Consider the following 25,104-nt stretch of genomic DNA (forward strand, 5'->3'; position numbering starts at 1 on the left):
CACCATGCCCAGCTTTTTTTTTTTTTACTATAACCTTTAGGATTGTTGCTGTTTACTGTGTAGTCATTAACTGGAAAGAGACTGGCATCATATTATTAAAACAAAATTCAATGGGATAAGAATCCCTCTCCAAATTATAGTGACGAGATAAATAACTAGGCACATTCATGAAGAGAGAGAACAAACACCATTCGGTACCAGTAAGGGCTGAACCCGGGGGAATTTTTACTTTCTAAAAATGGCATTTCTGTCATGTTTGACATTTGATATTATGCTTGCACAACTCTTATAGTAAGAAGGGAAACAAGCAACAAAAACAAACTTGAGAAACTGTTAAACTGCTTAGAAAACAATGAAAAAACTGACTGGGGCTGGACTCCCTTCCTCCTCCAAACACAGAGGTCCTTTTCCACAAAAAGGTGTCCATGAGTTTCTGGGTTTCCAGTTATTTATGCTCTTGGACCAGGACCTCCCAGGACTTAGCCAGGCCCAGATTCCAAACAAAGGGTTTCAAATAACCGAGCCCTGGGGGTTTCCAGGGCTCTTTTTGAGGCAGAGGGGAGAGAGGGAGAAGCAGGGAACAGAGCCTGATGGGAGATACAGGATTCTGACCAAGTCCCAGGGCAGTGACTTTTAACATGGGTGGGGAGGGGTGGTCACAGAACAAGAGGGTCCAGGTCCTGCGCTAGCCCCTCCTATTGTCCCCTCCCTGCCCCTTGTCACACTCTGAGGTCAGAAGGCTCCCAAGAAGAGGCTTTCACAGGAACAAGTCTTGCATAACAGCCTGCTCCTCGGGATCTATAATTGATGAGGGCACCAGGCGGAACCTGGGGCTGGGCCTACCAAGTGAGGGGCAACCTGAGGACTTGCAGGAGGCAGTAAACAGGACCAGCCTAAGACCTCACATCTCTACCAGGGGCCAGTCTACCAGGGGCAAGTCAGGGACAGGGCCCCAAATCTGGTTCGTGGTTGAGAACTGAGCCTCTAGAATGTCCCTCAGAACATGGTCAAGGGCATCCCAGAAAATCCCCCTGGGGCTGAGGGTGGCGAGGCTTGTGAATCTGGGCCTTCTAAGTTCACATCCAGGACCCAAGAACCTTGAAATGGCCACTCTGAACCAGCTCTGTCCTAGGCCCTTCACATCTGGGTTGAATCACAATTCTCATCACTTAACAGTTGTGTGACTTTGACAAACTGTTCTCTGTCCCCCTTACACAAGTAGAGTTAATCCAAGTAACTACGCCATACGGTGAAATGACTTTAATGGGCAGAATGCTCATGAATGTCCCTGACACACAGCAAACATCACAAGTGTTTCACGATAAGGACCTTTGCCTAGCTGTGTGGAACAAGGCAAATTAGTTCACTCCACAGAGCCTCAGCTTTCTCATCCATGAAATGGGAATGTCACCAGCCACTCCAAAGGCTATCATGAGAGTTAAATGAGACCCTGTAATAAGGGCTCTGATTCCTAGCATCCATATCCAGTCCTAAAAGTCTCATGAGCTGTGAAATCTGCACTGCAGCTTTCTTTACTCTGGTGACACTGTCCTTCCACACCGGTGACCTTGTTCAACCACTGAGTTAGTCCCTGAGAAACAGGCCAGGAAGATGAGCAAACCTTGGCTAGATCTGGAACCCCTCGAAGAGCTGATGACTGCTTGGGATCTACCTGTCTCCTCCCAGACATAACAGATGGGCTCAGCGTGAGCTGCCCATCTTTCTGCCTCCCTGGTTTCCGTCTGACTGATAGGGGCTTGAACACAGTGGCCAAGTTCATGTGTACCCCCCAAACAGTGCCTGCCTCCCCCAGCAGCAGCAAGCAGGTGCTGCAGGTACAGGGGCTTCAAAACTCTTTGCTGACTGAATGATGATGGTGGACACACACACACACACACACACACACACACACACACACACACACGGAGATGGATGGGCTGGTTGGGAGGGACCCCTCAGTCCCAGTCTGATTTGACCAACTGCTCTTTCCACTTCCTGCTCCAGGGCCTGCAGAAGACCTGATTCTTGTCCAGCTCAGGGGCCTGGTTCCCCACTTTCTCACCTCTCCCTCTTCAGGGCCCAAGGGGCTGAAGGAAGAAGGCAGAGCCACACAGCTCAAAAGAGAGTAGGGGAGGCCTGGGCACAGGTAAACTGGCAGCTGGTAAATGGGCCAGTGGGGCTAACCGGATGCCAAGGATGGAAGCGAGTCTCCACCCAGCCATTCCAAGACTGACCTTGCCCTTTGCTACTGTGTATCCAGGTCTCTGTGCTTTCCACCATTCAATCCCTCCTACCTCCTCATCTTGGGAACACAGGGTCACTGCTTACTGACACAAAGAAGCTCAAGGCCCAGAGAGGGGCAGTGACTTCTCTGAGTGTACCTGGTACATTAGTACACAAAGAGGGCTGAGGCCTCCCTGAGAACACTGTTGGTTTAGTGGAAAGAATGTTAGGATACGTGAAGCTTGGTTTCTTGTCCTACCTCTAGTATCAACTCCTTATGTGACCCTCGGTCAGGTGCTTAACTTCACTGTACCTCAGTTCCCTGTAACTGTCATTAAATTAGAGACCCGGACTCTTATATGAAGGTCCAGCAGATTAACAAACTTTGTGTTCTCTTCTTCCCTTTCCAGGCAAAGAGTATTTCGGCTTTGCAAATTTACAGCTTTCTCCAAGCCCTTCCAAGGAGCCAATCCCCATGGAAGGCATTTCCCAGCTACCCCTTCGCCACAGCCTCTGCCAGCCCTATAGGGCAGGAACAACTGGCTGTTCTGCACAGAGAGGAAAGGGAAGCTCTGGAAGTCACCAGGGTCACCCAGCATATTACAGTGCAGCCTCCTGGGCTTCCCAGGTCTGCGCTGCTTAGGCCCACCTGGCTGGGAGCTCAGGGAAACAGCTCTTCCTTCTGGTCCCAGGCTCTTTAAGAATTCAAGTTCAAAGGGGACGTGATTATCAATACCTAACAAGTGGCTCTTCACAGGTAAGGAATTAAGAATTATGGGGTGCAGAAAGAGAACTAAGCCCAAGCCCACCAGGGCTAGAAAAAAGGCTGAGTCCCCCACCTACTCACCTAACCCGGTTCCACACTGCTGAGCTAGGAAGACGACCCTGTGACATTATGAAAGGTTTGCTTCTTCTCATTTTGAGATAAGGAACCAGAGCCTCAGAGAGGTAGTGTGACTTATCCAAGGTCACACAGCTGAAAAGGGCCCAGGGTTCAAACAGGGCAGGTTGGCTCCAAGCCTGGTCTCTGGCCTGTCTGTCACTGCTCATAAGGTAAAGGACAAGAAGACCTGAGTGCGCCCTGCCTCTGCGTGTCTGTCCCAGCTACCAAGCAAGGCGCCTAACCCACCTTGTACTTCAGGCCAGACTTGAAGTAGCCAAGGAAGGTGGCCGACTCGAAGCCCTGGACCTCTCGGTGCTGCACGGCCTTGCCGTTCAGGTAGTCATCCAGCTGCACGGTGAAGATGGCAGCAGCCCCGCTCTCATCCTGGCTGCACTCGTTGCCTAGGAGATGTCAGAGCAGCATGAGTCTGGCTTCTGAAAGGTGGTCCCAACCCAGGGGAGAAGGAGGCTGCTGCCTCCAGTGTTGCCCACACCTGGTCACAGAAGCTAGGCAAGCCCCTGTCTTTTGTGAACCTCCATAAACTCATTTGTATAATGGGAGTGCAGGACCCACAGCTTTGCAGAGCAGAGCTATGTCAGAGACTCCAGGCTTCTGACCATGGGGGACAAGCCAGGAAGCTAAGCCAGGGAAGCTATGGAGGGGCCAGGACACCCAAGTCACCCACAGAAACTTGTTTTACACTTATATGAGGCAGTATGGCTGTATCATCATGCCTGCTGCAGAGACAGCAGTGAAGGGTGTTCCCCGGGTCAGGGGCAGAGGCTGGCTCTACATTCTGGGGGTTGTAGATGTTGGCAAAGGGACGGGCACATATTTAGTGCTCGGTAAAGAGGTAGCTCCCTGTGCACATCCCAGGGTACAACTCCAAAGCCTGTGCTGTCCTCGGCAGGCAGGGGTGGCAGGGGCACCCACCCAGCCAGTAGTGGAGGTCGTACTGCAGATTCCCATTCCGCAGCTGCACCGTCTTCAAGATGACATAGGCGTCTCCCGTGAAGAAGTCTCCATAGAGGTTGGGCGGCACAGGCACCAGGTCAAACTTTTCCACACGCCAGATCTGCAGTCCAGGTTGCTTCCCTGCCTTGAGGAACTCGGGGTGTTCCACCACCATGCTGCTGGGCTGGGGGGAGACATGGCAGAGACTGAGCAGGGGCTTTGCAGGAAGCAGCTCGGGCATGAGGGAGGGTGGCTCCAGCACCAAGAGAGTTCACTTGAGCCTCCAGCTCTCCGTGGGTGGGATGAGCCCACCCTTTTCTAGAGTTAGCAAACATGGCAAGAGTTTTTGCCCCAAGTCCTGCGCCTTGGCCAGTGTCTGTCCTTCTTCCGGCTCAGCAACTCGTCTGCTTTTTATGGTGATGAGAGTAGGGGGTGGCAGTAGGCTCTACCTCCCTTCTCCCTTCCATTGGTATCAACAGTTAGGGGGCAGAGCAGTGAAGTGACTCTGCCAGGGACCACCAGCCAGGAAGCAGCACAGAGGGACTCTCCCAGGCTCCAAGAGCACACACTCAGGACCCTTCTGATGACAGTGATGAATCTGAAAGTCCGCAGGGGGCCCACCTCCTCCTTTCCTGTACCCTCAGGACTCTTAGAAAGGGCCCTTGGAGCACTCATGATGGGGAAATTGAGGCCCACAGAGGAGAGCGGACCGGCCTGAGGTTGTGAAGCCTGCTTGCTTTTGCTCTTTGATAGTGGGAAGCTTGCCCAGGCCCCACCCATACTCCATCACACCCCCAAGCAATGACAGGACTGGGGGGCCCAAGCGGCCTCCTGCGCTGTCTGCTCCCTCCCTCTTGCCCCCCCCCCCAATTGCATTTCTTGGAAAAGGTAGAGAGGTCGGAGCCAGCACTGCAGCAGGGTCTGCAGGAGGAGCCTGTGGAGAGGAGGTGGTCAGGGCTGGGGAGAGGCTGTCACCATGCGGCACAGGGGCTGAAGACGGTGGGAGAGTTAGGCTGGGAGTCAGGCAGAAAGGCAGCGGGCAGCGCGCTGGTGCTGGTGGGGGGCACCTCAGGCCAGAGGGGAGATCCGGCAGAAGTAAACAAAAGCCAAAAGGGAGGAGTCAGAGAACAGTCCAGGCAGAGTGCAAAAAGGGAGGACTCACACAGGGCTGCACAGGAGGGAGGAAAGGAAACAAGATCGAGGGACAGGGGACAGTAAGTGACAGCAGAGGCAACAAGCAGCGGAGAGATGTACAAGAAAAAGCGACACAGAAGAGGAGAAATCTGAGGAGGAAGTGGAGGAGGAGGAAGAAATCAGAAAGGTGGAGGAAGTCAGGGTTAGGGCAGGAGAAAGTAAGCAAGGAAAAGGAGAAACCAGGTGCAGAGGTGAGCGGGAAATCAGAAGGAGGCAAGGAACAGAAGTCAGGCCCAGGTGAGGTTAGCCTGCAGGGAGGGGAACAGCCAGCGAAGGCCCCGGCTCCCGCCCCACCGCCAGCGCCCGGAGCAGCAAGAGATACTTACAAAGCAACAAAACAGTTTTTCCATTCTAGACCTGAATTACTGCCCTTTTCCTAGCGCTGTATCTGCAAGAACTTACAATAGAGAATTACTCCGGGGGCCCGAGCTCCCCAGCACTCACCCGCGCCTCGGGCGCCCGCCCCTGGGCGGCCCCTGCCTGGGTCGCCCCCCGCGACGCGGTGGCCGCGCGAGCCGGAGACGGCGACAGCGACAGCGACAGCGCGCTCAGCGCCAGGACCAGCGCGCGGACCATGGCGGCGACGCGGCGGGAGAAGGATGCTGTCCGCAGCCTCGGCCTGGGTCGCCAGTCTTAAATAACCGCCCGCCCATCCCGCCCAAGCCCGGGACCGCCCCGCAGGGAGGGTGCGGGGCAGGGCTGGGCCCCGGGGAGGCAGGGATCGGTCCGGATCTGGAAGACATCAGCGTTCCCACCGGGACTGACCCGATTAGGTGCGGTCACTCCTTGCACCCCAGCTCCCAGGTGGACATCCAGCACGGGGGCCTGGCATACAGCAGGTGCTAACTCGGTGCCAGCTAAATAGAGGAGAGCCTAGCTCAACTCAACCTGACCCACCCAGCTTGCTCTGCTCCCTGCACCTGAGGTCTCCAGAAAAAAACAACATTGAACATTTTGTGAAATTTGGCGCTGGCTAACACATCAGAACATCCTGTTTAGAGTGGGTACTGTGCACAATTCCCTTTACAGAGGACAAAACTGAGTGCTGGTGGCCAAGCCGTGTGTATACAGCTACTAAATGGTACAGCCAGGATCTGAACTCTAGCAGCCCTGGATCTGGGCAGAGACACACCCACCCCATCCCACCCCCAGCACGGCCACAGCTAGGGGCAAGTGAAGCAAGTAAGATCCAGCTCCTGGGCTTTCTGGGTCTTTGTTACTCCAACTGGCCTGTCTTTCCCCTTCCTTCCTTCCTTCTTAAACTATCTTGTGTTTTAAAAGTTGGATCAAAATCTAAAGTCACATAGTTATGCAACGCTGCCCCTCTTGACTCCATTTACCTCTCCCCAGGGGCAGCCACCGACTTTTAGCTGATGACTCAGTATTACCTTCCTGCCCCTAAATAACAAGCCCTGTTGCTTTGTGAAGCTCATATCCATCTGAAACCAGAACTACTCAGCCCTCCTGGGAAGACAGGATTTGAGTCTTCTCCCTGAGGCTCATCCCTGAGAGTCCAGAGACCTGCATTCAATTCTTATTTTTCTTTTTTTCCTTTTTCCAATGCATCAGTCTCCTCACCTACATGGGCACGGCAGTTGCTGGGGGGTTCAACCAATCTACAGCTGAGTAAATGTTAGGGTCCTCTCCCCACAGCCATGGTCACCCATCCCTGCTCCAGATAGCTGCTTAAGGAGTCAAACTGAAGTTTGCCCTCTGCTACCCAAGACATCCTCCCACTTAAGGGGGAGTGGGAGCCAGAGCAGAGTCAGGGAACACTAACAGGGAGCACCACGGAGACTGGAGCACCACTACCAGGAGGCTTCAAGGAGGAGGGGACTTGAAGCCTGGGCCTTGAAGATCTGGAAAGATGGAGACTGAGAACAAAAGTCACCCAAGGGGACAGAGCCACATGAGCACAGGGCAGGCAAATGGGAGCCAGGTCTAGGGAATAAGAAATCTATAGTCTGATACACAGGAGTAAGAAGGGGTACATGCCCCCGAGTCTGCATTCCACAATGAAGTACGGATTTTATCTAGTGGCAGCAGGGAGCCCCAAAGGCATGCCAGGGCTCCATGGTCAGGTAAGTTCACACCGGTCTACAAGGCCTGTAGCAGGTTGCCCTGACCCTAATTCACAGTCGTCCCTTCCTTCATAGCCATTTGGAGAATGGTTAAAAAAAAGAAAAGAACACATGCTTATATGATCTTGATGGAAGCACAAATCCATTTCACCTCTCTGGGTAGCAATTTGATTATCCAAATTCAAAATTGTGCAATGTTTCCTACAGAATCATTTAGAGGAATGTCGAATATACACGCAAGGATGTTCACTAGAGCATTGTTTGAAGAAAACTGTAAAGGAACCAAATGTCTCAACTAAATAAATTACAGAGCAGCAATACAATGGACCACTATGCAACTGTGGGGGTTGAGGAGGAAGGAGCTAGATCCCAGTGTGCCTGGCAGATAGTAAGCACTCAAGAAGCACACAGAGGTCTCCAGGTGCAAAAAGCAAATTATGGAAGAAAAAATATAGTGTGGTTCATCTTGTCGCTTTAATAAGGGTGGTATTTTCTATTTTATCTTTCACATGCACCTTTATGAAATCATTAAGGCAACTTGCTGGTAGAAGACCACAGAAGGCAAGCTTTTACTCTGAGACCTAGGAGCAGGGGACGTACCTAGAGCAGTGCAGTTGGTGGTGGTGGTGGGAGGAACTTTTTAAGGGTGGTGAAAATATTCCAACACTTGACTATGGTGGTGAATAAACAACCAATTAAATCACTAAAAGTCATAGGGCTCTGTGTTTGCAGTGAGTGAATGGCTATGGAATGTCAAATACACATGAAGATACTTGCTGGAAAACTTTTAAAAGCATTGCTCTAAGGTTTGAAACTTTACAAGTTTATCTATAATATTGTTTTGTTTTGTTTTGTTTTGAAGCCAGAAAAGAAATAGTTTTTTACATTTACTTAAAGTGCTACTTGCTCATTAGGCAATTTGCAAAATCCAGATGAGCAGGAAGTAAAACGTTCCTTGTCTTTCTGCCGCCCCCCCCCAGTGACCCTGAGGACACTTTAGTATCCAGCTGAGCAGCCTCATCCAGAGCAGCCTGGCCCCAACCTGCCCTGTAGGTGATCCACAGATAGCTGCCATGGCTCCGCCTTGGTCCCAGGGACCACCAGCCCAGGGTCACTGGCCCCAAGTTAATGATCACAAAGTCCCTGCAGCTCTGCCTGCATGGAGCTGTGAGCTGGTGACCCGGCCCTGGCTCCTGCCTCTGGGCCTCAGGGCCTCTTAACTCTTGCTGCAGGGCATCAGCAAGTAGAGACTATAAAGGGCAACACCGTCTTACCCTGCCTGCATCAGGAGGCATGAGTTCAGGGGAGCAGGAGGGTTTGGCTGCAAGAGAAAGATCCCAGGGGTAGGGTTGCCTCTGCCACCAACTTCCTGGGACACTTGGGCAATTCACTGTCCTTGTCTGGTGTCAGCATCTGCATAAGTGGGACAGGGTAGGTCCCAAATCTGGCTCTAAGACTTATTTCTAGCCCTGGCATCCCCTGTTCAATCATATCTAAAACCTGTATGTCTCTGAGCCTTAGGATCCCCACCTGCAAAATGGGGGCACTAGGCCAGGCCACCTCTTCATGTCCTTCAGAGTCAGATATTTCAGGGCCCCTGTCATGAGAAAAGAGGCACTGCAGTCACTAACAGCATCGTGCCACCTCACCTCTGGACTCAGCCAGAGAAACAGAGACTTAGGGAGGGAAAGTCCACCTAGCTGGAAGAAGACACTCCTGAGATTCAGACACTCATCTGGCTGGTTTCAGAACCCAGGCTTTGAATAGGAAGATAAAGAGCCTTGGCACCACCTGGACCAGGCAGGGAGAGGCAGATCCCAGGCAGGGAAAGGAATGCGGTTGCTAGACCAGTCCAGCCCAGGCTCCACTGGCATCCAGGAGTCTCTGGGGAAGCTATTTCCATCACACCTCCCAGGCTGGGGCAGGAGAGCTACCAAGAAAGCCCTCCAGACACGGGATTCCAGCGTCCAGGACAAAGGCACAGCCGAAGAACATCCCTAGGGCAAGGCCACATCTGCTTGGTGCCACATAGCACTCAGGTCTGGCATGGTTGGTTTCCCTGACTCAGTGGGAGCCCCATCACTACGACCTCCCTCAGTGAGTTCATCCTAGCAGCTGCTCTTTGCTGTACCTCCCACTTGACCTCTGACCTCAGCTGCTCCTGGCTCCTGCCCAAGGTCATGCACACAGCAGGCATCTTCTCAAGAGTTTGCCAGGGAGTGGCGGGAGCACAGTACTGCCCTGGTCTCTTAGGTGCAATCCCCTTCCCCAGGGGTTGAACCCAGGACCCCCACTGCCAGCCCGGGGTCATCTTCTGCCTTTGACTTCAGGCTGGTCTCTGGATCTCTGTGAGCCTTTCAGGGTGGCTACCAGACCTCGAGAAGGTGGCTTCACCCTTCACCCACGGCCACAGTGCACAAAAGGCCTTGGCTGGGCCTGGTAGACACCGCCCTGTTCTCTCACTGGAACACTGCAGTTCTTGCTTTCCCAGCAGCCAGCCACTCGTGGGAAGCGCTCTCTCTCAGAGCTTGTTTGCTTTGGGCTCACTGCTGTTCTCTGGTCCTCCTGGGAGCACACAACCTCTGGACTATGCTCAGGAAACAGAGGAGCCAATTACGAAACCCAGGGAATTTGGACAGGACCTCACTGAGCTTTTAAGACCCAGTATACACGCCTTCTATAACCCAGGCATCAGGTTCCCTAACTAGAAAGTGGGGAGAATGGTACTAACACATGGAGGAGCTCCCCTAATGTGAGCACCCATCTTCCTGAACAGCCTGCTTTCTCTCTGCAGAGGTTTGTACTTGGAACATGTACCCTCAATAAATAAGTAGCATGGTGGTGCTAGAGAAAGGCAATGCACAGATCTGAGAGCACAGCTAGACTGTGTGACTTGGAGAAAGTTCTTTTCCTCTCTGAGGCTCAGGTCACTCATTTGTAAACAGGAACAGTGATACCCAGCTGCAGGTTATTTGGGGAATGGGAAGAAGCCTGCTGAGGTGCATGGACAGAGCAGGGCTTATCAGCAATGATGTTGTTAATCTCTTTCTAGATGATGACACCAAGAACAAGAGGGCACTGTCTCAACACAAGTACCTGGCAGAGATCTCTACAGGTCTCTCAACAAGCAGGCTAGAGCTGAAGCCTGGGTTTCTACAGTCAGGACCAGCTAGGTCTTTGCGTTGGCCAGGTCCATTCTGGGTGTGGACAGCTACTGGGAAGATGGCCAGTGGGACTTGGCTGAAGCCACCCCCAGGAGGTCAACTATCCCAGGGACTGAAGCCACTGGCCCTTGCCCAGCTTCCGGAGCCAACCCCACCTAGTGCTGAGAGCCAGAGCAGGACATCTGGAAGAGGCCTGGCCCCACCACTTCTTGACCCTGTGCCCTGTAAGTGGTGAGATTTGGCAATGAGTATGAGCCATGGGTCCTGGCTGCCAAGACTCCTGCAGCAGGCAGTCTCCCTTCCCTGGGAGGTTTGTTCAACAGCAGCTGGGGAACCAAATAGCTGCAAAAACCTATGTCTAGGCCCCCCAATCTGGGGGAGCCCAGGCACAAGGACAAATCAGCAGCAGGGAAAAGAAGCACAGTGTAGACACTGTGGCTATAGAACCAGCAGAGGAGGATGCTGAGATACCCTCAGTCTACAAATCTGCGAGAAAGGAGACAGTGTTACAGAAGCCACCTGCATGGCAGCTCCGTGGAGGGAAAGAAACAAAAAGAGTAGCCTCACGCATGGGATTATGGGAAAAGGCCTTACCAGAAAAGCCTAGGTGTAAGTCTTTAATCTATACTCATTAACTTACCAGCTGAGTGGCTTTGAGCAAGTCACTTTGGCTTTCTTAACCTCAATTTTCTCATCTATAAATGAGGATTCTAACACCTTCTTTCTAAGGTCATTGTGAGAATTTCATAAGGCAAAATACATTTGGGGCTCAGCACAAGGCCTAGTCCTCAGTGAGCACGTGGAGAGAAGAGTGTCCATGACTGTTAGATGGGTATCTGGGTGAATCTCCTCCTCTCTGAGACTCAGTTTCCTGGACTGCAAATGCTTTTCTTAAATGCTAGTTGAGATGATTCAATGAGAATAAATAACTATAAAAAAATCCTAGGACCATGCCTTTTGTAAAACAGATGTCCAATAATAGTGGTTTCCAAAAGCCAGGTTCCCAGTGGCATCATTCACAATGACTAGAATGATTGTAGAGGCAACCCAAGTGTCCACTGATGAATGAATAAGCAAAATGTACATACATGCTCTAAAATATTACTCAACTTTAAAATAGAAAGAGACTCTGCCATGTAGATGGGTCCTGAAGATGTTATGCTAAGTGAAATAAGCCAGTCACAAAAAGACAAATGTAAATGATTCCATTTAAATGAGGTACTTAGAGTAGTTAGAATCATAAGACCAAAACTAGAACAATGATGGTTAGGGTCTGGGGAAGGGAAATGGAGGGTCATTGTCTATAAGGGGCAGAGTGTCAGTGTAGCAAGAGGGAGAGTTCTGGTGATGGCTGCACACCATAGAAGCATTGAGCCATACACCTAAAAACAGCTGAAGTAATCAAATTTAATGTTATGTGTATTTTATCGCAATAACAAAATTAGAAAAAAATGTTGGCTTCCTTTCTCTTCCTGAGAGACAATGGGCTACCCAGGGCCACAAGGGCCCTGGTGACAATCAGTCAATGTCCAGGATCCTGTGGTCCCTGGGACTCAAGGATGAGGAAACACCACACAGCAAACAATGTTTGCTCATCTGGCCAAGGGCACCTCCTGCCTTCGTGAGGATCAAGCTCAACCTTCACCAGTATCCACCAGGGACAGTGGGAGCTCTCCAAGCCAATCCTTGTCTGGATGGCACTGTCATCCAGACAGAAGCTGGGACCAGATCCTCCTGCTGCAGGCACCAAATAAAGCCCTTCTCTGTCCCCAAGCCTCGTCAACCAACTCCAGCCCAAATGCTCTCCATGCTGGGCTCTGGTGGGAAGCATGTGCCCATTTTCAGCATGGATCTTGGTCTGTAGCCTGCAGGCAGAGCTCTCAGGAAAGACAGAAGGGGCCAGGTGCTGAGAAAAGGAGAGACAACACATGATGAGTCTCCATGAGGCCGAGGTACCACAAATGACCAACAGAGTGGAGCTGAATGACTTTCTAACAAATAAACTACCAGGTCACGCTCAGGAATGAATCTGACAAGAGCCCCAAATCCTATCAGCAGGCCACTAGGGCAATCAGCACCTTCTGCAATACCTCAATTTCCTTCTCTGTACAGGGGGTGAGGACTCCTCTCTTGAGGGGTGTCTGATGGATTGAAGGGCCTCTGGCACCGTGCTCAGTAGCCCTGTCATCCAAAGATGACCCCCAGCATGTGTTTGGCTCCCTAGCCCCAGAACCCACCCTGTACACAAGGCAGAGGAGGACTGGAGGGCTCCAGCCATGGCTCAGAGACGTGGGCTTGTGGCGGGTGCCAGGGATGAGGAAATATCTCAGGAGAGAACTGAAGCCCACACAAGAGCCTGAACTTAGCCCATTCTTCCCTTCCAGAAAATAAAGCCTCTGGATCCCTGTCCAGATGCCCTGACTGGATAACACTGGGCAAAGAGCTCGATTGCTCTGCGTTCCAATGTCCATAAAAGTGGCCAGAACTTGACACTAGTTGGCTGAGGCAGGAGGTTTGCAATTTGGATTCCAGCCTGGGCAATATAGCAACATTGGAAGATCTTGTCTCCAGATGTATGGATAGACAGACAGACAGCAGAAAGATAGATAGACAGGGGCAAGCAGACAGAGATCAAAAAAAGGCTGGCAATGGAGCTCAGTGTTAAGGTTCTAGATTCAGTCTCGGTACGAAGGAAAAAATCAGTTACTGAAAACTTCAATGAGGAGGTGAAGGTTAGAGGATATAAAGTAACAGGTAGGGAGGGTGAAAAAGTCCGGAGGTCAAAGGAGCAACATGAGAATTAAATAATCAAACTGAATTGTTTTTGACAGTCATGCTAAATAAGGAGATTTTAGTGATTCTCACCACAAAATCGACAGGGTGGGTAACTATTGCAAGGTGATGGCTATGTTCAGTTGCTTCACTGTAAAATCTTTTTTTATAATCTACATGGGCCCCATGACATCAAATTATATTCCTTAAGTGCACTAATCTTTTAAGAACTATCATGCCAAAGGTCCTGAGTTCCCTTCCTATCACAAGAGAGATTAACAGAAATAGAGAAACTCCAAACACTATATAGCAGCATGAGAGAGTCTTCAATTTATTTTGAACTTTGAGCCACTATATCAGAGATTCAAAAATACTTTCAGTATTACTAATCCCTTTAATTACTAATCCCTACTGATTTAGGTAGAGCACTGGACTCGCCTCCTTTCTCTCGCAGCACACAGGGTGATCACATCCACCAGGAAGAGTAGTGCAGGAGCCCACACACAAAACACAACACCTAGCAGGAAGAAGCTCGGGAGTGGGTACCACCTCCTCTCCATACGTGCACTTGGATTGCACTGGCATCCAGGCACAGGCCAATTGCCAGCACCATTCCACAGATGCCTGACCTATGGAGGCTTCTAGAGCCCTCTGGGCAACCCCTAGGACAGTATCTAAAAACCTGAGCCAAGATACTCAACCTCACGCTCCCTACCTCACACCCATCCCAGACCCACAAGCCAGCCACTGTCCTGGCTCGGTGTCCCATATGTTCCTGGAATCATCACCCCAGTTTCCTCATTGACTGAAGCTCTCTCTCCACTCAGCCTGCTTTGCATAGGGATTATATTATCTTCCCCCTGCTCCAGACCCTCCATAGTCCCCAGTGTAGAGAGAAGGAAGTCAGGGCTGTGGGGCCCATTCCTCTATGATCGGGGACCCACACACCCATAACTCATTGCCTACTGACCCCCAACAATGGGTTCACCTAACCTGGCCTCTATGTGACCTCCATTTCCTGCCCCCTGGACACCTGGGAGCTACCTTGGGCTCTGCCCGCCCTGAGTCCTTAGGCAAGCTCTTCTCTCTGTGGCTCAGTCTTCCCTCCCATCAGGTTCCTAAGGCCCTTTGTGCACATAAGACAAAATAAAGTAGTGAGTTTCAGATGCCCGCAGGGCTCAGGACACTACTTCTTGCAATCCAAGTCCTCCAGTCCCTCCCCTCCATGGGCAAAGCAGCAGCTGTCTGCCACGGAAGACAGAGGAGAGGAAAATTACCCAGCTCCAGCCCCGACCAATGCTGGCAGGCTGTGTATAAGGGGATTTGGGGCCTGCAGGTTCTCCCTACACCATGCACTTGGCCCTGTGCCCTGACACCGTCTGAGCTAGTAGAGTGGTGGGGGTACTCTAGGCGGCACCACTCCTCTGGGACACTCCCACTCTTTGACACCCAAAGAAGCCGGGAGAAGAAGGGGAAAAAACGGGCAAGGCTTTTCAAGGAGGAGAAAATTGGCTCCTACTGCTGCTTGCTGGACCCCAGGCATGGACAAGAAAAAACCCAGATAAGAAAGGGTCCCACTGTGGCCTAGGAACCAGTTGCCATATCTCCAGTGCCATGCTACTGGACCGTGTCTCTGCATCACATACATGGCATGATGCCCAACTCACATATATCACACACCAGGGCCGGTTCTATGTGTCTGTACTGTAACCACATCCCATGTTGCTCACTTCCTGGATCATGCTCCACGTATCATGTCATTTCTGCTATATGATCTACTCTACTGCACGCCAGCCTTCCAATTCTATGTCCACTGGACCAGCTCCTGTGCCCTGAAAGTGGTGCCATAAACCTGAACACACAAACTGTGTCCCTCACTCCATGATTCACATATGCAGGGGGAGAGGATGGGGAACGCAGTCTGATGGTTAAGGCAGCAGTTAGGAGGACGGACTCAGCCCATTCGCACCTATGGGATTTTGCAAAAGTTACTTCTTAGAGCATTAGTTCTTTAGCTATCATGCAAGTGATATTAACATCACCCAAATAGGCTTCATGAGGATTAAACTAGATAATGCAGTGAAGGTGCTCAGCCCAGTGCTTGGCACACAGTGAGTGCTTTACATTGTTGGCAAGGACTGTCACAAACATCCTGGTGCTGTGTTCTGAGCTCACCTGTCCCCAGCTCCTATAGTACTTGAGACACTGTGCACACTGGAGGAATTGAAACAAACTGCAGAGAGGGTGGAATGGCTGCCTCATGAGGAGAAATCCACAGTTCAGGGCAGAGCAATGGTTTGCTGGAGGTTGCAGGGAAGAAAGGGTAAAACTGGGAGAAGAACACAGGTCTGGACATTCAAGGGGGCAGAGAACAGCTGATTGGTGGTTGGCTATGGGGTGGTTTAGGACATCACAAGGGACCTTCCTGGGGTGATGAAAATGTTCTCGAACTTGATTCTGCAGAAGGTTGTGTAATTGTGTGAGTTTACTGAAAATTACTGGATTCATGAAAATGAGAGAATCATATGTATGTAAATTTTACGTAAATTTCATCAACCAGTGTTATGGTTCTATAACAGTGTTATAGTTCTATTGCTCAGCCAAAGCATTCAGCAAAAAGGCCGGCTCTGGCAGGGAAGCTCGCTACTAACAGGCCCACCTGGGAGCAATCTGAGGCCACCAGCACCACAAGGTGGTTCCTAGACACCTCTGCCAACCAGGCATGCAGCAGACTCTCCCAAAGAGCTCCCAGGCCCCACCCTCAGCCTCTGGCTCCATACATGTGGGATCCGGGGACCCATGATTCCGAGGATCAGCCATGATTTGGGACCTCTCAGCAAAACCCACCAACTTTCTTTCACACCAAATACAAACAGGCCTAGTTGATCAAGCAATAAGAGAACCCAGCCCAGATCCCCACCCATTCCCTCTCCCTTCTCTCCTTTCCCTCCACCTCCCTCCCACACCTCCCCCTGTCCTCATCCTCCTATGACTCAGGGCTCTGAGTCACCCTGTGGCACCACAGGGGAAACTTCTTAGGAAAAACAATCCCCAAACAAAGCTTCCCTGATCTGGGGAAGTGGATAGGCCCAGGGGGGTAGGAGTTGGGGAGGGGAGCGGAGGGGAAGAGAGGGAAGACAGAGTGTCAAGCCAGAGAGCCCCAGACATGCTCTGTTCATGGCCACTGACTTATATGAAGGTCTGAATAAGACACTATTCAGAGGTTCAGTTTCCCCATTTGTTAAACAACATTCCTACAGCACAGAGAAACTCATTATGGACCAGGCATCACAAGAACACCTTCATAAGTACTGTCTTGTTGAAGTATCTTCCAAACCCATGGCTGACCTTATCCCATTTTATAGATGGAGAAATTGAGGCTAAGAGAGATTTAGCACAAGACCATACAGCAAGAAAGCATGCTTAAAACCCAGGGCTATCTCACTTTCAAGCCTGTCTCTTTCCTCTGCACATCTTTACCGATACCTACTACACAGAGAAGCATGCAGATGAGGTCTCACCAGGCATGCGAGGTGAGTGGCCTCGACATGTGCTCAGTCACCACCACTTTCCTCCTTTCTTCTTCCTCTGTCAGGCCCTGCCTTTTCCCAGTCTGGGGGTGGGGTGGGGCGAGGGACACACATGCATGAACAAAGGTAACCGCTCAAGTGGAGTGGCTGTGGGCAGTGGAGCACAAAGAGGGAGCTCACAGCCTGGCGGAGCCCCACAAAGGGGTGGACCTTTGGGCACAGCTTTAAAGGGTGAGCAGGAATAACCCGAGCCAGCCAGTAGGGCAGAGGGCAAGGCAGGAGGTGTGGCCCACACAGGAAAAAGCACAACTGGGCTGGATACCATGGACACACCCTGACTGCTTTCCCTCAGACCCCCTGCCAACCCTCCTCTAAGCAGGTTTTGGGGACCACCCCAGGTCCCTTGCTACTCACCCATTGGTTACAGCTACCTCCAAGGGCTTCTTACTTCCTTGGCCTTTAAGCCTGGGCTGGAAGAAGGGCCCCCTGATGCAGGCCAGCCTAATCACGTTGGCCTATAAATAGGACCCTGTGGTTTAGCCCTAAATAGCCGTGCCAGGCCTGGCTCCACAGACATCATGGGCGTGCACAGTCCCGGAAGCAGTCCTTATGCCCAACACAATGAAACACCAAAACTTCCTTGGGAAACCATTGTTCACACTCCGCTTGGCTTTCTTCTACATGAGACAGGGGGCTGGAGGAAGAGCCCGCCTTCTCCTCTGAGGAGTTGGGGCTGGGGCTCTTCTTCAGCCTCCCACCGGCTGAGGACCCTGAGCTGTGGGTCAGCCACAATGTTTCTCTGGGCTTCAGTTTCCCCAAATGTGAATTAGGGAGGTTGGACATGATGCCTTTAAATCTTTCTACCTAGGATGCTCCTTCAAAATGCTCATGCCATTGATACACCTCCCCCAGTCAACTTGGGAACGTTTAAATTATTAGCATTTAAAAAATTACAATTGCAATAAACACTTGGTCCAGGTAGAGTGAAAAGTCCTGGGGATATGGCTGGGGTGACCTTGTTTAGGCTGCCATCCCTCTCTGGGGTCCACATCCTTGGCCACAACAAGAGTTGCTGGTGCTCAAAAGTTTATACTTTTTTAATTTAAAAAAACTGTTTTTGGTTTAACATTTTTGAGAACCCAGCCAGTTGGCCATGAGAAGCCAGCCTTGTGTTGTGTGCAAAGTCTAAAGAGACAACTAAGATGTGATCCAACCCCTCTGTGCCTGGTCCTGAGCCAGACACCAGTGCCAAAGGCATTTCCCACTGAAGCCTTCCGTGGAGAATGCTGGGGACATCTTGTTTCTAGTGCAGATTACGAATTTAAGGCCAAAAAGCTGGGCTTCCCCTGGGGCAGGTTATGACACGGACAGGGCCATTACCACCCAATAGGAAAAAAAAGATGAGCTGGCCAAGCCCTGGACCAAGCACATACTAAAGACTCTACGTGCCTATCATGAAATTCTCAACAACTCAGCACCCATTTCACAGATGAAAATGAAGCCAAGAGGGACTGAGGGACTCATTAAAGAGCACGCATCAAATCCAGATTGGAGTGAAGCTTGCCTGAACCCAGGGTTTAACTATATCCAGTGCTCCAGTGACAGCCTGAACATCAGACTGATGGGATAATTTGGCAAAACAGAATAAAAGCAAGGATCAGGGAGGCACACCGGGCATTTTGCTGTGTGTAATGAGGGCATGACAAGACTTTCTGATTAGCTTCCAGCATTGCTCCTTCTACTTGGCCTTCCCTCTACCTGCCATGGACTCACTGCACTGGAATCTCATCTGTCAAGTTGCTCCCCAGCTCAAGACCCATCTATAGCTCCTTGGCATCTATAGTATCGAAACCTGGCACTCAAGGTCCAACCCTGCTTTCCCTATCCTCTCCTGGCACACCACCAGCCCGTTCCCCACATGCTGCTCACTGGTCCCTGCACAGGGCTCCTCCAGGTGGACACAGTTTTGTACACACAGCCCTGCACTCTGGAGTGCCCGACTCCCCCTTCTCAGGTCAGTACTGAGCCGGCCAGGAGGGAAAGCTCTCATTGGCATCCTGGGTGACCTTGGTACTTGTCCCAATGTACTCTGGGCATGGGCTACTGCTCTCCCTCCTGGATTAGAGTGGCTCTCCACAGCAGAGCGTGCTGGTTCACCTCCCTCTCCATGTGGAAGTAAGCAGGAGTGCACTGGGCAGTGGAAAAATGCAAGGAATCAAGAGAATCCTGGGAAAGGACATTTCCTAGGATTGTCCAATGCCAAGCCTCCTACTAAGGTACAGTGTTGGGACACCCTGGTGTAGATGAACTAAAAATGACAGCCTTGGGCTTCATCAGGATGGTCCCTAGGTCTATCCCATTCAAGGGTTCTGATAACAAAATCTATTTAAGTATCTCCCATACTTGCAAACTCCCAGTGGTTCTCAGTGGCCCAGCATAAAATCCAAGCTGAAGAGGGGCATGATCTGGCTGTCCCGGGCTTTCTCCCTCCATACCCAACTTGCTGGCTGCCCTCCCGGTCTGATTTCAGTCCCACAAAGATTCTCAGGCTCTCCCCTGCCTCTGAGTCTTGGGTCCAGGCTGTTATTGTTCCCTTCCCTGCTCATCTTGTGTCTCCTCTCTCCTTCCTTTCCCAGGGAGGCCTCTCTGGTCTGTCCAGACAAGATCCTGCCTCTCCCACCAGCCGTACCCATCATCACAGGTGAGGAGAGATAGAATCTGTGCTGAGTATATTGATCCACTGTAATTAATACCCAGGCAAGATGGAGAAGTCCTGTCCTTTGCTAATTTCCTTACACCCAGCTCAGGGCCTAAATAGCCATTAAATGAATTCATGAACAAATGAATAATGAATGAGTGAATGAACCCATTCTGTGTATGCAACTCAAGACAAGGTGGTCAGGACAGTGCTCAACATCTAAGGCAGAAAAACAAAGTCTGACTGAGAAAATCAGAGAGGGAGGAAAAAGCCAGAAACTAAGAGGAGGGAGGTGTGGAAGAAGAAGGAACCATCCCAGAGCTGCAGGAGATGAAGGTCTCAGGACTGGGCCAGGAAAAAGCAGCCAAGGTCTCCGTGGTTGACCTAAAGTTCATGGAAGTGAGCACAAGGTGGACAGAGCCACAACAGGTGAACAGGCAAAGCTCTCAGGTGACAGTTACCTAGCTGGGGCTGAATCAGCCTGGCCCTGCTGGGCCTGCAGAAGTGGGGCAGGCAGAGGATGAGTCCAAAAGCTGTTACAAAGCCAGGAACAGAGTGGAACACTACTGACAGATCACTTTGAGACACCGGCGTTACGAGATGCAAAAACAGGAGTGTGGAAACGCAGATATGGCCCTGTGGCCTGCTCGTGGCAGCGGCTGATGAAAGATCAATCTCTGGGCACAGCAGGTCTTGTAGGAACCCCCTGGGGACCGTCAAAAAGCCCATTCACCTAAGCTGCATGGAAGAGGAACAACTCCAACTGCAGTCCATTTGCATCACTGCCCAGAAGCCCACAGACTGCAGCAGCAGGGGAGTAAGGTCCGAGTAAGGTGCATGCATACTCCTCCCTTCTCTTTTTGGCCATTAACAGTGACATCATGAGCTTTCCAGGCTCCTTGCACAATGAGAGCTTCACTTCTACCTTGGTGCTGAGACTGTCCCCCACGAGGAATTCTTCTTGTTTCACAGCCGTTTGGCATCTAGGGGCTCAAGTGGTCCTCATGCCTACTTTGTCAGGGGGACAGGGTGAGACTAATGTGCCCATGTTCTAGGTGGAGAAACTGAGGTCCCTGCTGAGAAGAAAACTAGGTCTCCTGGCTTCCAATCCAAGATTCCACACTCTGCCCTGTCCCCCAACCCACGCAGCTGCTCACCTGGAAATCTGATAGCCAGGTGAGCCCCACCCTGCCAAGCCCCGATGACTCAGCCATCTGCCTACACTTCTCAGGTGCTTTTCCCAGGATCAACAAGCAAGGAACTTGGAGGCCACACCCCAGCTTTTCTCACCTCCGTTGGGGGCGGGGACTCGACAGGACTCCTCCTGCCATGACTCCTCCTGGGGAATCTACTTTTTCACAGAGAGCTGTCAGCAGCCTTGAGCAAGAAAGCAACTTTCCTGAAGTCACACAACAAACAAGGAACATAGCCAGGGTGGCAGCCAGGCACCCAGACCAGGCAGGCCTCCCTCTTTCTTGCAGGTAACCCTTGCCTAGCTTCCCTCTCAAGAGTAGGCAAGGATAGAATGAGGCAGCCAACAGACACGGGCTCTGAGCCTTATGAGCAAAACCCTGGGATCCCTTTGGAGGCCAGAAGTGGTTGCTTCCACCCCACAGGCCCCCACAGTCCCCTGGGCAGCCAGGGTTGGGGTCAGGGGGCTCATCGGTGCACCTACCTCTCAGGGCTGTGAGTGAGAAGAAAGCGGTTTCTGAGATGCTGTGACCACTGCAGCCAAACCACTGGACGGGGGAGTCAGCAGCACCTGAAAACAAAGCACCCAGAATCTCAGTATCAAGGGGGTATAGGTCACCTCACTGAGTCCACTTAATATTTCAGCTCCTACTCTCACATCTCTCACGATGTGATGCTTACTGCCTACCATGGCAACTAACTTGTGCTGTTGGAGACTTTGGTGGGTTAAATGAATCGACCTTAGGATGCTAAAATCTCTCTCCTGCCAAGATTTTAGCTCCGTGGTGTAAATGCCTGCCTGGCAAGTACTAGGTTGTGAGTTCGATTCCTAGTACCAAAAAATAAAAATAAAAAATTTATCTCCTATGCCTGCACTTGCTGGTCTTCACTCTGCTCTCCGGAATCACCCAGAATTGGTCTGTCCCCCTGCTCCCCAGAGGCTCCTCAGAGACTTAAAGACAGCAATCCTAGCTCCCTGAAGGACTCGGAAAACTCTATATGTGTATCCCCGTTCTTCTCATTCTTCCTAACTTGAGGGTATCCAATTCCTTCACCTCTTTCCTGGCTCCAAACAGACCCTCTCCCTACTGACAGCATAAGACCTGTAATTAGATAATCAGACAAGATCTACCCAGGCCAAGGCAAGGAAAACTCTTGTCTCCATCATTCTAGAAATATGTCTCTATTAATCCAGCCTAAAATTCCTACCCCATTTAATCCAGCCAACCTCAGAGCTATGATTCAGTACTCTGGAGTTCTACAAACTAGCCCCTCACTTAACTACCTATGTAACCCAAGCAAGCAACATCATGTCTTTAAGCCTTGATTTCCTCCTACGTTCAAGGGGGATAGGATTAGAAGCTACTTCTAATCAAGGTTATCAAGAAGATTAAAATGTGTGTGTTGCCGGGCACAGTGGGACACGCCTCTAATCCCAGCACTTGGGAGGCTGAGGCAGGAGGAGCATTGAAAATTTGAGACCAGCCTGAGCTACAAAGTGAGCCCAAGGCCAGCCTGAGCTGCATAATGAGACCCTATCTCAAAAACATACACATACACACACAAAAAAGCATGTTTACTCTGATTATTAAAGCTTGTGCCTGTAAACTGTATGTTTCTCACCCTATACACAAGTAACTTGGGGACCCAGCTGTTCATGCATCGCATTCCTGCCTCTTTGCTTAAGTGTTGCTCTATAATCACTCTGTTGCTTTAGCACCCAGCACAGCAGCAGCATCCAGGACTGAGGATCGATCTTTTGCCCCTGCCGGACTGTAGGTGCCTTGGAGACAAAGATTCTGTCTGCTGTATCTCTGAGGTTTTGGCCCAGCACAGAATTAGCGATTGGGTCAGAGACCAGGAACAAGGGACCATCCTACACCATCCCTCCAGGGACAACCTGAGCTTCACTCTTCTCACCCTACCCCATACTCCAAGGACTAGTCATCTCCATATACAGGCAGCTGAGCAGCTGGCTCCTGCCACACTGGAAAATTTCTCAGCTCAAACCAGCTTCTCCAGGCCCAGGGCAGAGTCCAAGATCCCACATGCAGTGGGCGCTATGGGATTAAGACACAAATAAGCCCTATTCTCAAGCCAACAGGAAATGGCCTGGAGACAGGTACACAGGGGGGCATGGTACCTGAAGCCCGAGAAGAGAGAGAGTAGGTGTTTATCTGGGCCCTTAAAACCTGCTACTAAATGGCATCTCTCTGGCCGCTCTCAAAGGGTCTTGCAGAAACTTCCTGGATACAAGGGACAGGTCAAACCAGATTTGGGGTTTGTGATTGTTGTGAGTAACCAATGTTCTTCCACACTCTGTTTACTCTGAGCATGGAGGAACTTTGCAAATGCAGCCTCAGTACACACTGTCATGCATACGTAAGGTACTGTGTGGGGTCCCAAGTATAGCCTGTTTTCCCATCTCAGCAAACATTGCCAGCATCCTCTACCCACACAAGGGAGCAGGCCAGACTCCAGGGCATCACCCTTCTTGATTCCCTACTGTTACACTCACCTCTAATCATATCTCTCAGTTCCCCTTATCATTTTTCAAGTGCCTCTACAGCTTGGCTCACCCTCGTGGCTTCAGGGGCTCCCTAATGGTCCACCCACTTCCCCTCTGCCCTGAAATACAACCTTCTCAGGGCAGGCTCCGACCCCATTGCTCCTCTGTACAGACCCTGCCAAGGCTCCCGTCAGCCCCCACACAAAGGGCTCAGACCTGGACAAACTCTGTGTTCACCCTTCATGATCTGCCCTCATGAATCCCTTCAGCCTTGGCTGTCATCAGCTCCAGTCTCTCACCTGCACCCTGCTGCCTGTCCCTGGAGTCCCCTGGGCAATCTTCATGCACACCTTCCTCTGAGGGTCACAGGCCCCAGCTCTCCCCAGCCACACTGTGCTGCAGCAGTTTATTTCCATGTTAGCCTCTCCTAAACTAAGGTCTGCTTCTGTATATACCAGACCTGGTCCCACAGCTGCAGATCCACCATGGGAATAAACTAGAAAATCACATGCTTTTCTCTTTCTCTCTCTCTCTCTCTCTCTCTCTCTCTCTCTCTCTCTCTCTCTCTCTCTCTCTCTCTCTCTCTTTCTCTCTCTCTTTCTCTGTGTCTCTCTCTCTCTCTCTCCCTCCTCCCATTTCTCTCTCCCTCCCTGAGTCTGCTGAGAACACATGCTGCCATCTAGGGGCAAGAAAAGATCACAGGCTTCCTGGTTTTCAACCTTGGCTGGGTGTGGTAGGAGCCCAGTTAAACTCCAAGTAGTTCCATTCTTTATTTTGAATCTTAAGCCTACAGCAACTGAAAAACAAGATCCACAAACCATTGACTCTCATGCACCACCCACAAGCTCCTGCAGGAGCCAGAAAGAGAAAAGCTGTAGTCCACCATCCACAGTCCCTGCTCAGCACTCCCTCGTGCCTGTTTCTTGAATTTCATCTCAGAGTACAAGTACAGCAATCCTTTCAGAAGGACAGCTGCGTACCTGGGGGGAGGCCAGCTTTGTGCAGACAGCTTGCCACCAGTGACAATGTGCAAGCTGCACGGAACCCCAGTCTGCCTGGGTGGTTAAAGGAGGAAATTTCTGTGCTTACGGTGGGATGGGGGAAGTGGAGACCAGAGTCTTTTTCATTCTACAACACCATTCCTGACTCCCTGGGAGGACTTTCAGGTTGCTGTCCAGTGACACTGTAAGGATTTAATGCTCACTTCCAAGAACAGCATTTATCATCTTCCATGTACCTACCCAGGACTGACTTGACAGGTATTGTGTCTCATCCTCACAATGAGTTGGCCAGGGAGAGATGTCACTGTGCTGGTTTTTCAGAGAAAAGACATGGGCTCAGAGAGGTGAAGAAATGTGATGGAGGCACACAGCTAAGACACCTGGGCAGTTCCCATCAAGGTAGGCCGCCTCCTCTGCAGTTTGGTCTCACTAAATTTCAAGCTATAAGACCAGGACTTGTGTTCACTAGAGAAGAGCACAAAGCTTTGGCTGCTCTGAATAAGGGGTCAGCAAACAACCTCTGCAAAGGCACAGTACATATCTTAGGATTTGCAGGTCATCTACTCTCTTTGTTGCATACTTTTCCTTATTTTTTAATACCCTTAAAAATATAAAAAAACAGCTCCTAAACCAAGTGTGGTGGTGCACGCCTATAATCCCAGTACTCAGGAGGCTGAGGCAGGAAGATCACTGCAAGTTTGAGGCCCATCTCGGCCACAAAGTAAGCTCAAGGCTAGCCTATACTACATAATGAACCATCTCAAAAAAACCAACACACGCACATGCATTCACACACAGAAACTGTTTCTAGCTCAGTGGCACAAAAAGACAGACTGGGACCCCTCTGGGGGTGCAGTTTGCATCCATGGCTATACAGAGAATAAAGGATTTTGGCCTTAAGCAT

The 25,104-nt window shown here is 50.9% G+C and overlaps 1 protein-coding gene across 3 annotated transcripts in view; it reads right to left on the minus strand.

The window, feature by feature from the left end:
• The window catches only part of Gsn (gelsolin), a 39,723-nt gene extending 18,462 nt beyond the window's left edge, over positions 1-21,261 (minus strand). The window contains exons 1-3 of one of the 3 annotated variants that reach the window (XM_005007950.4): positions 21,175-21,261; positions 4,040-4,244; positions 3,353-3,507 (exon numbers count right to left, since the gene is read on the minus strand). In XM_005007950.4, coding sequence (XP_005008007.1) covers positions 3,353-3,507; positions 4,040-4,235 — 351 coding nt within the window. In that variant the 5' untranslated portion in view covers positions 4,236-4,244; positions 21,175-21,261. Of the gene's footprint in view, positions 1-3,352; positions 3,508-4,039; positions 4,245-5,580; positions 5,620-5,698; positions 5,863-21,174 lie in introns of those variants that run through there. The other 2 variants (XM_003478834.5, XM_063259726.1) reach the window with 2 other exon arrangements.
• Positions 21,262-25,104: the final 3,843 nt, after the last annotated feature.

This window comes from Cavia porcellus, unplaced genomic scaffold (assembly GCF_034190915.1).
Source record: "Cavia porcellus strain 051 isolate PalLab524CR breed Dunkin Hartley unplaced genomic scaffold, mCavPor4.1 scaffold_1, whole genome shotgun sequence".
Classification (NCBI taxonomy): Eukaryota; Metazoa; Chordata; class Mammalia; order Rodentia; family Caviidae; genus Cavia; species Cavia porcellus.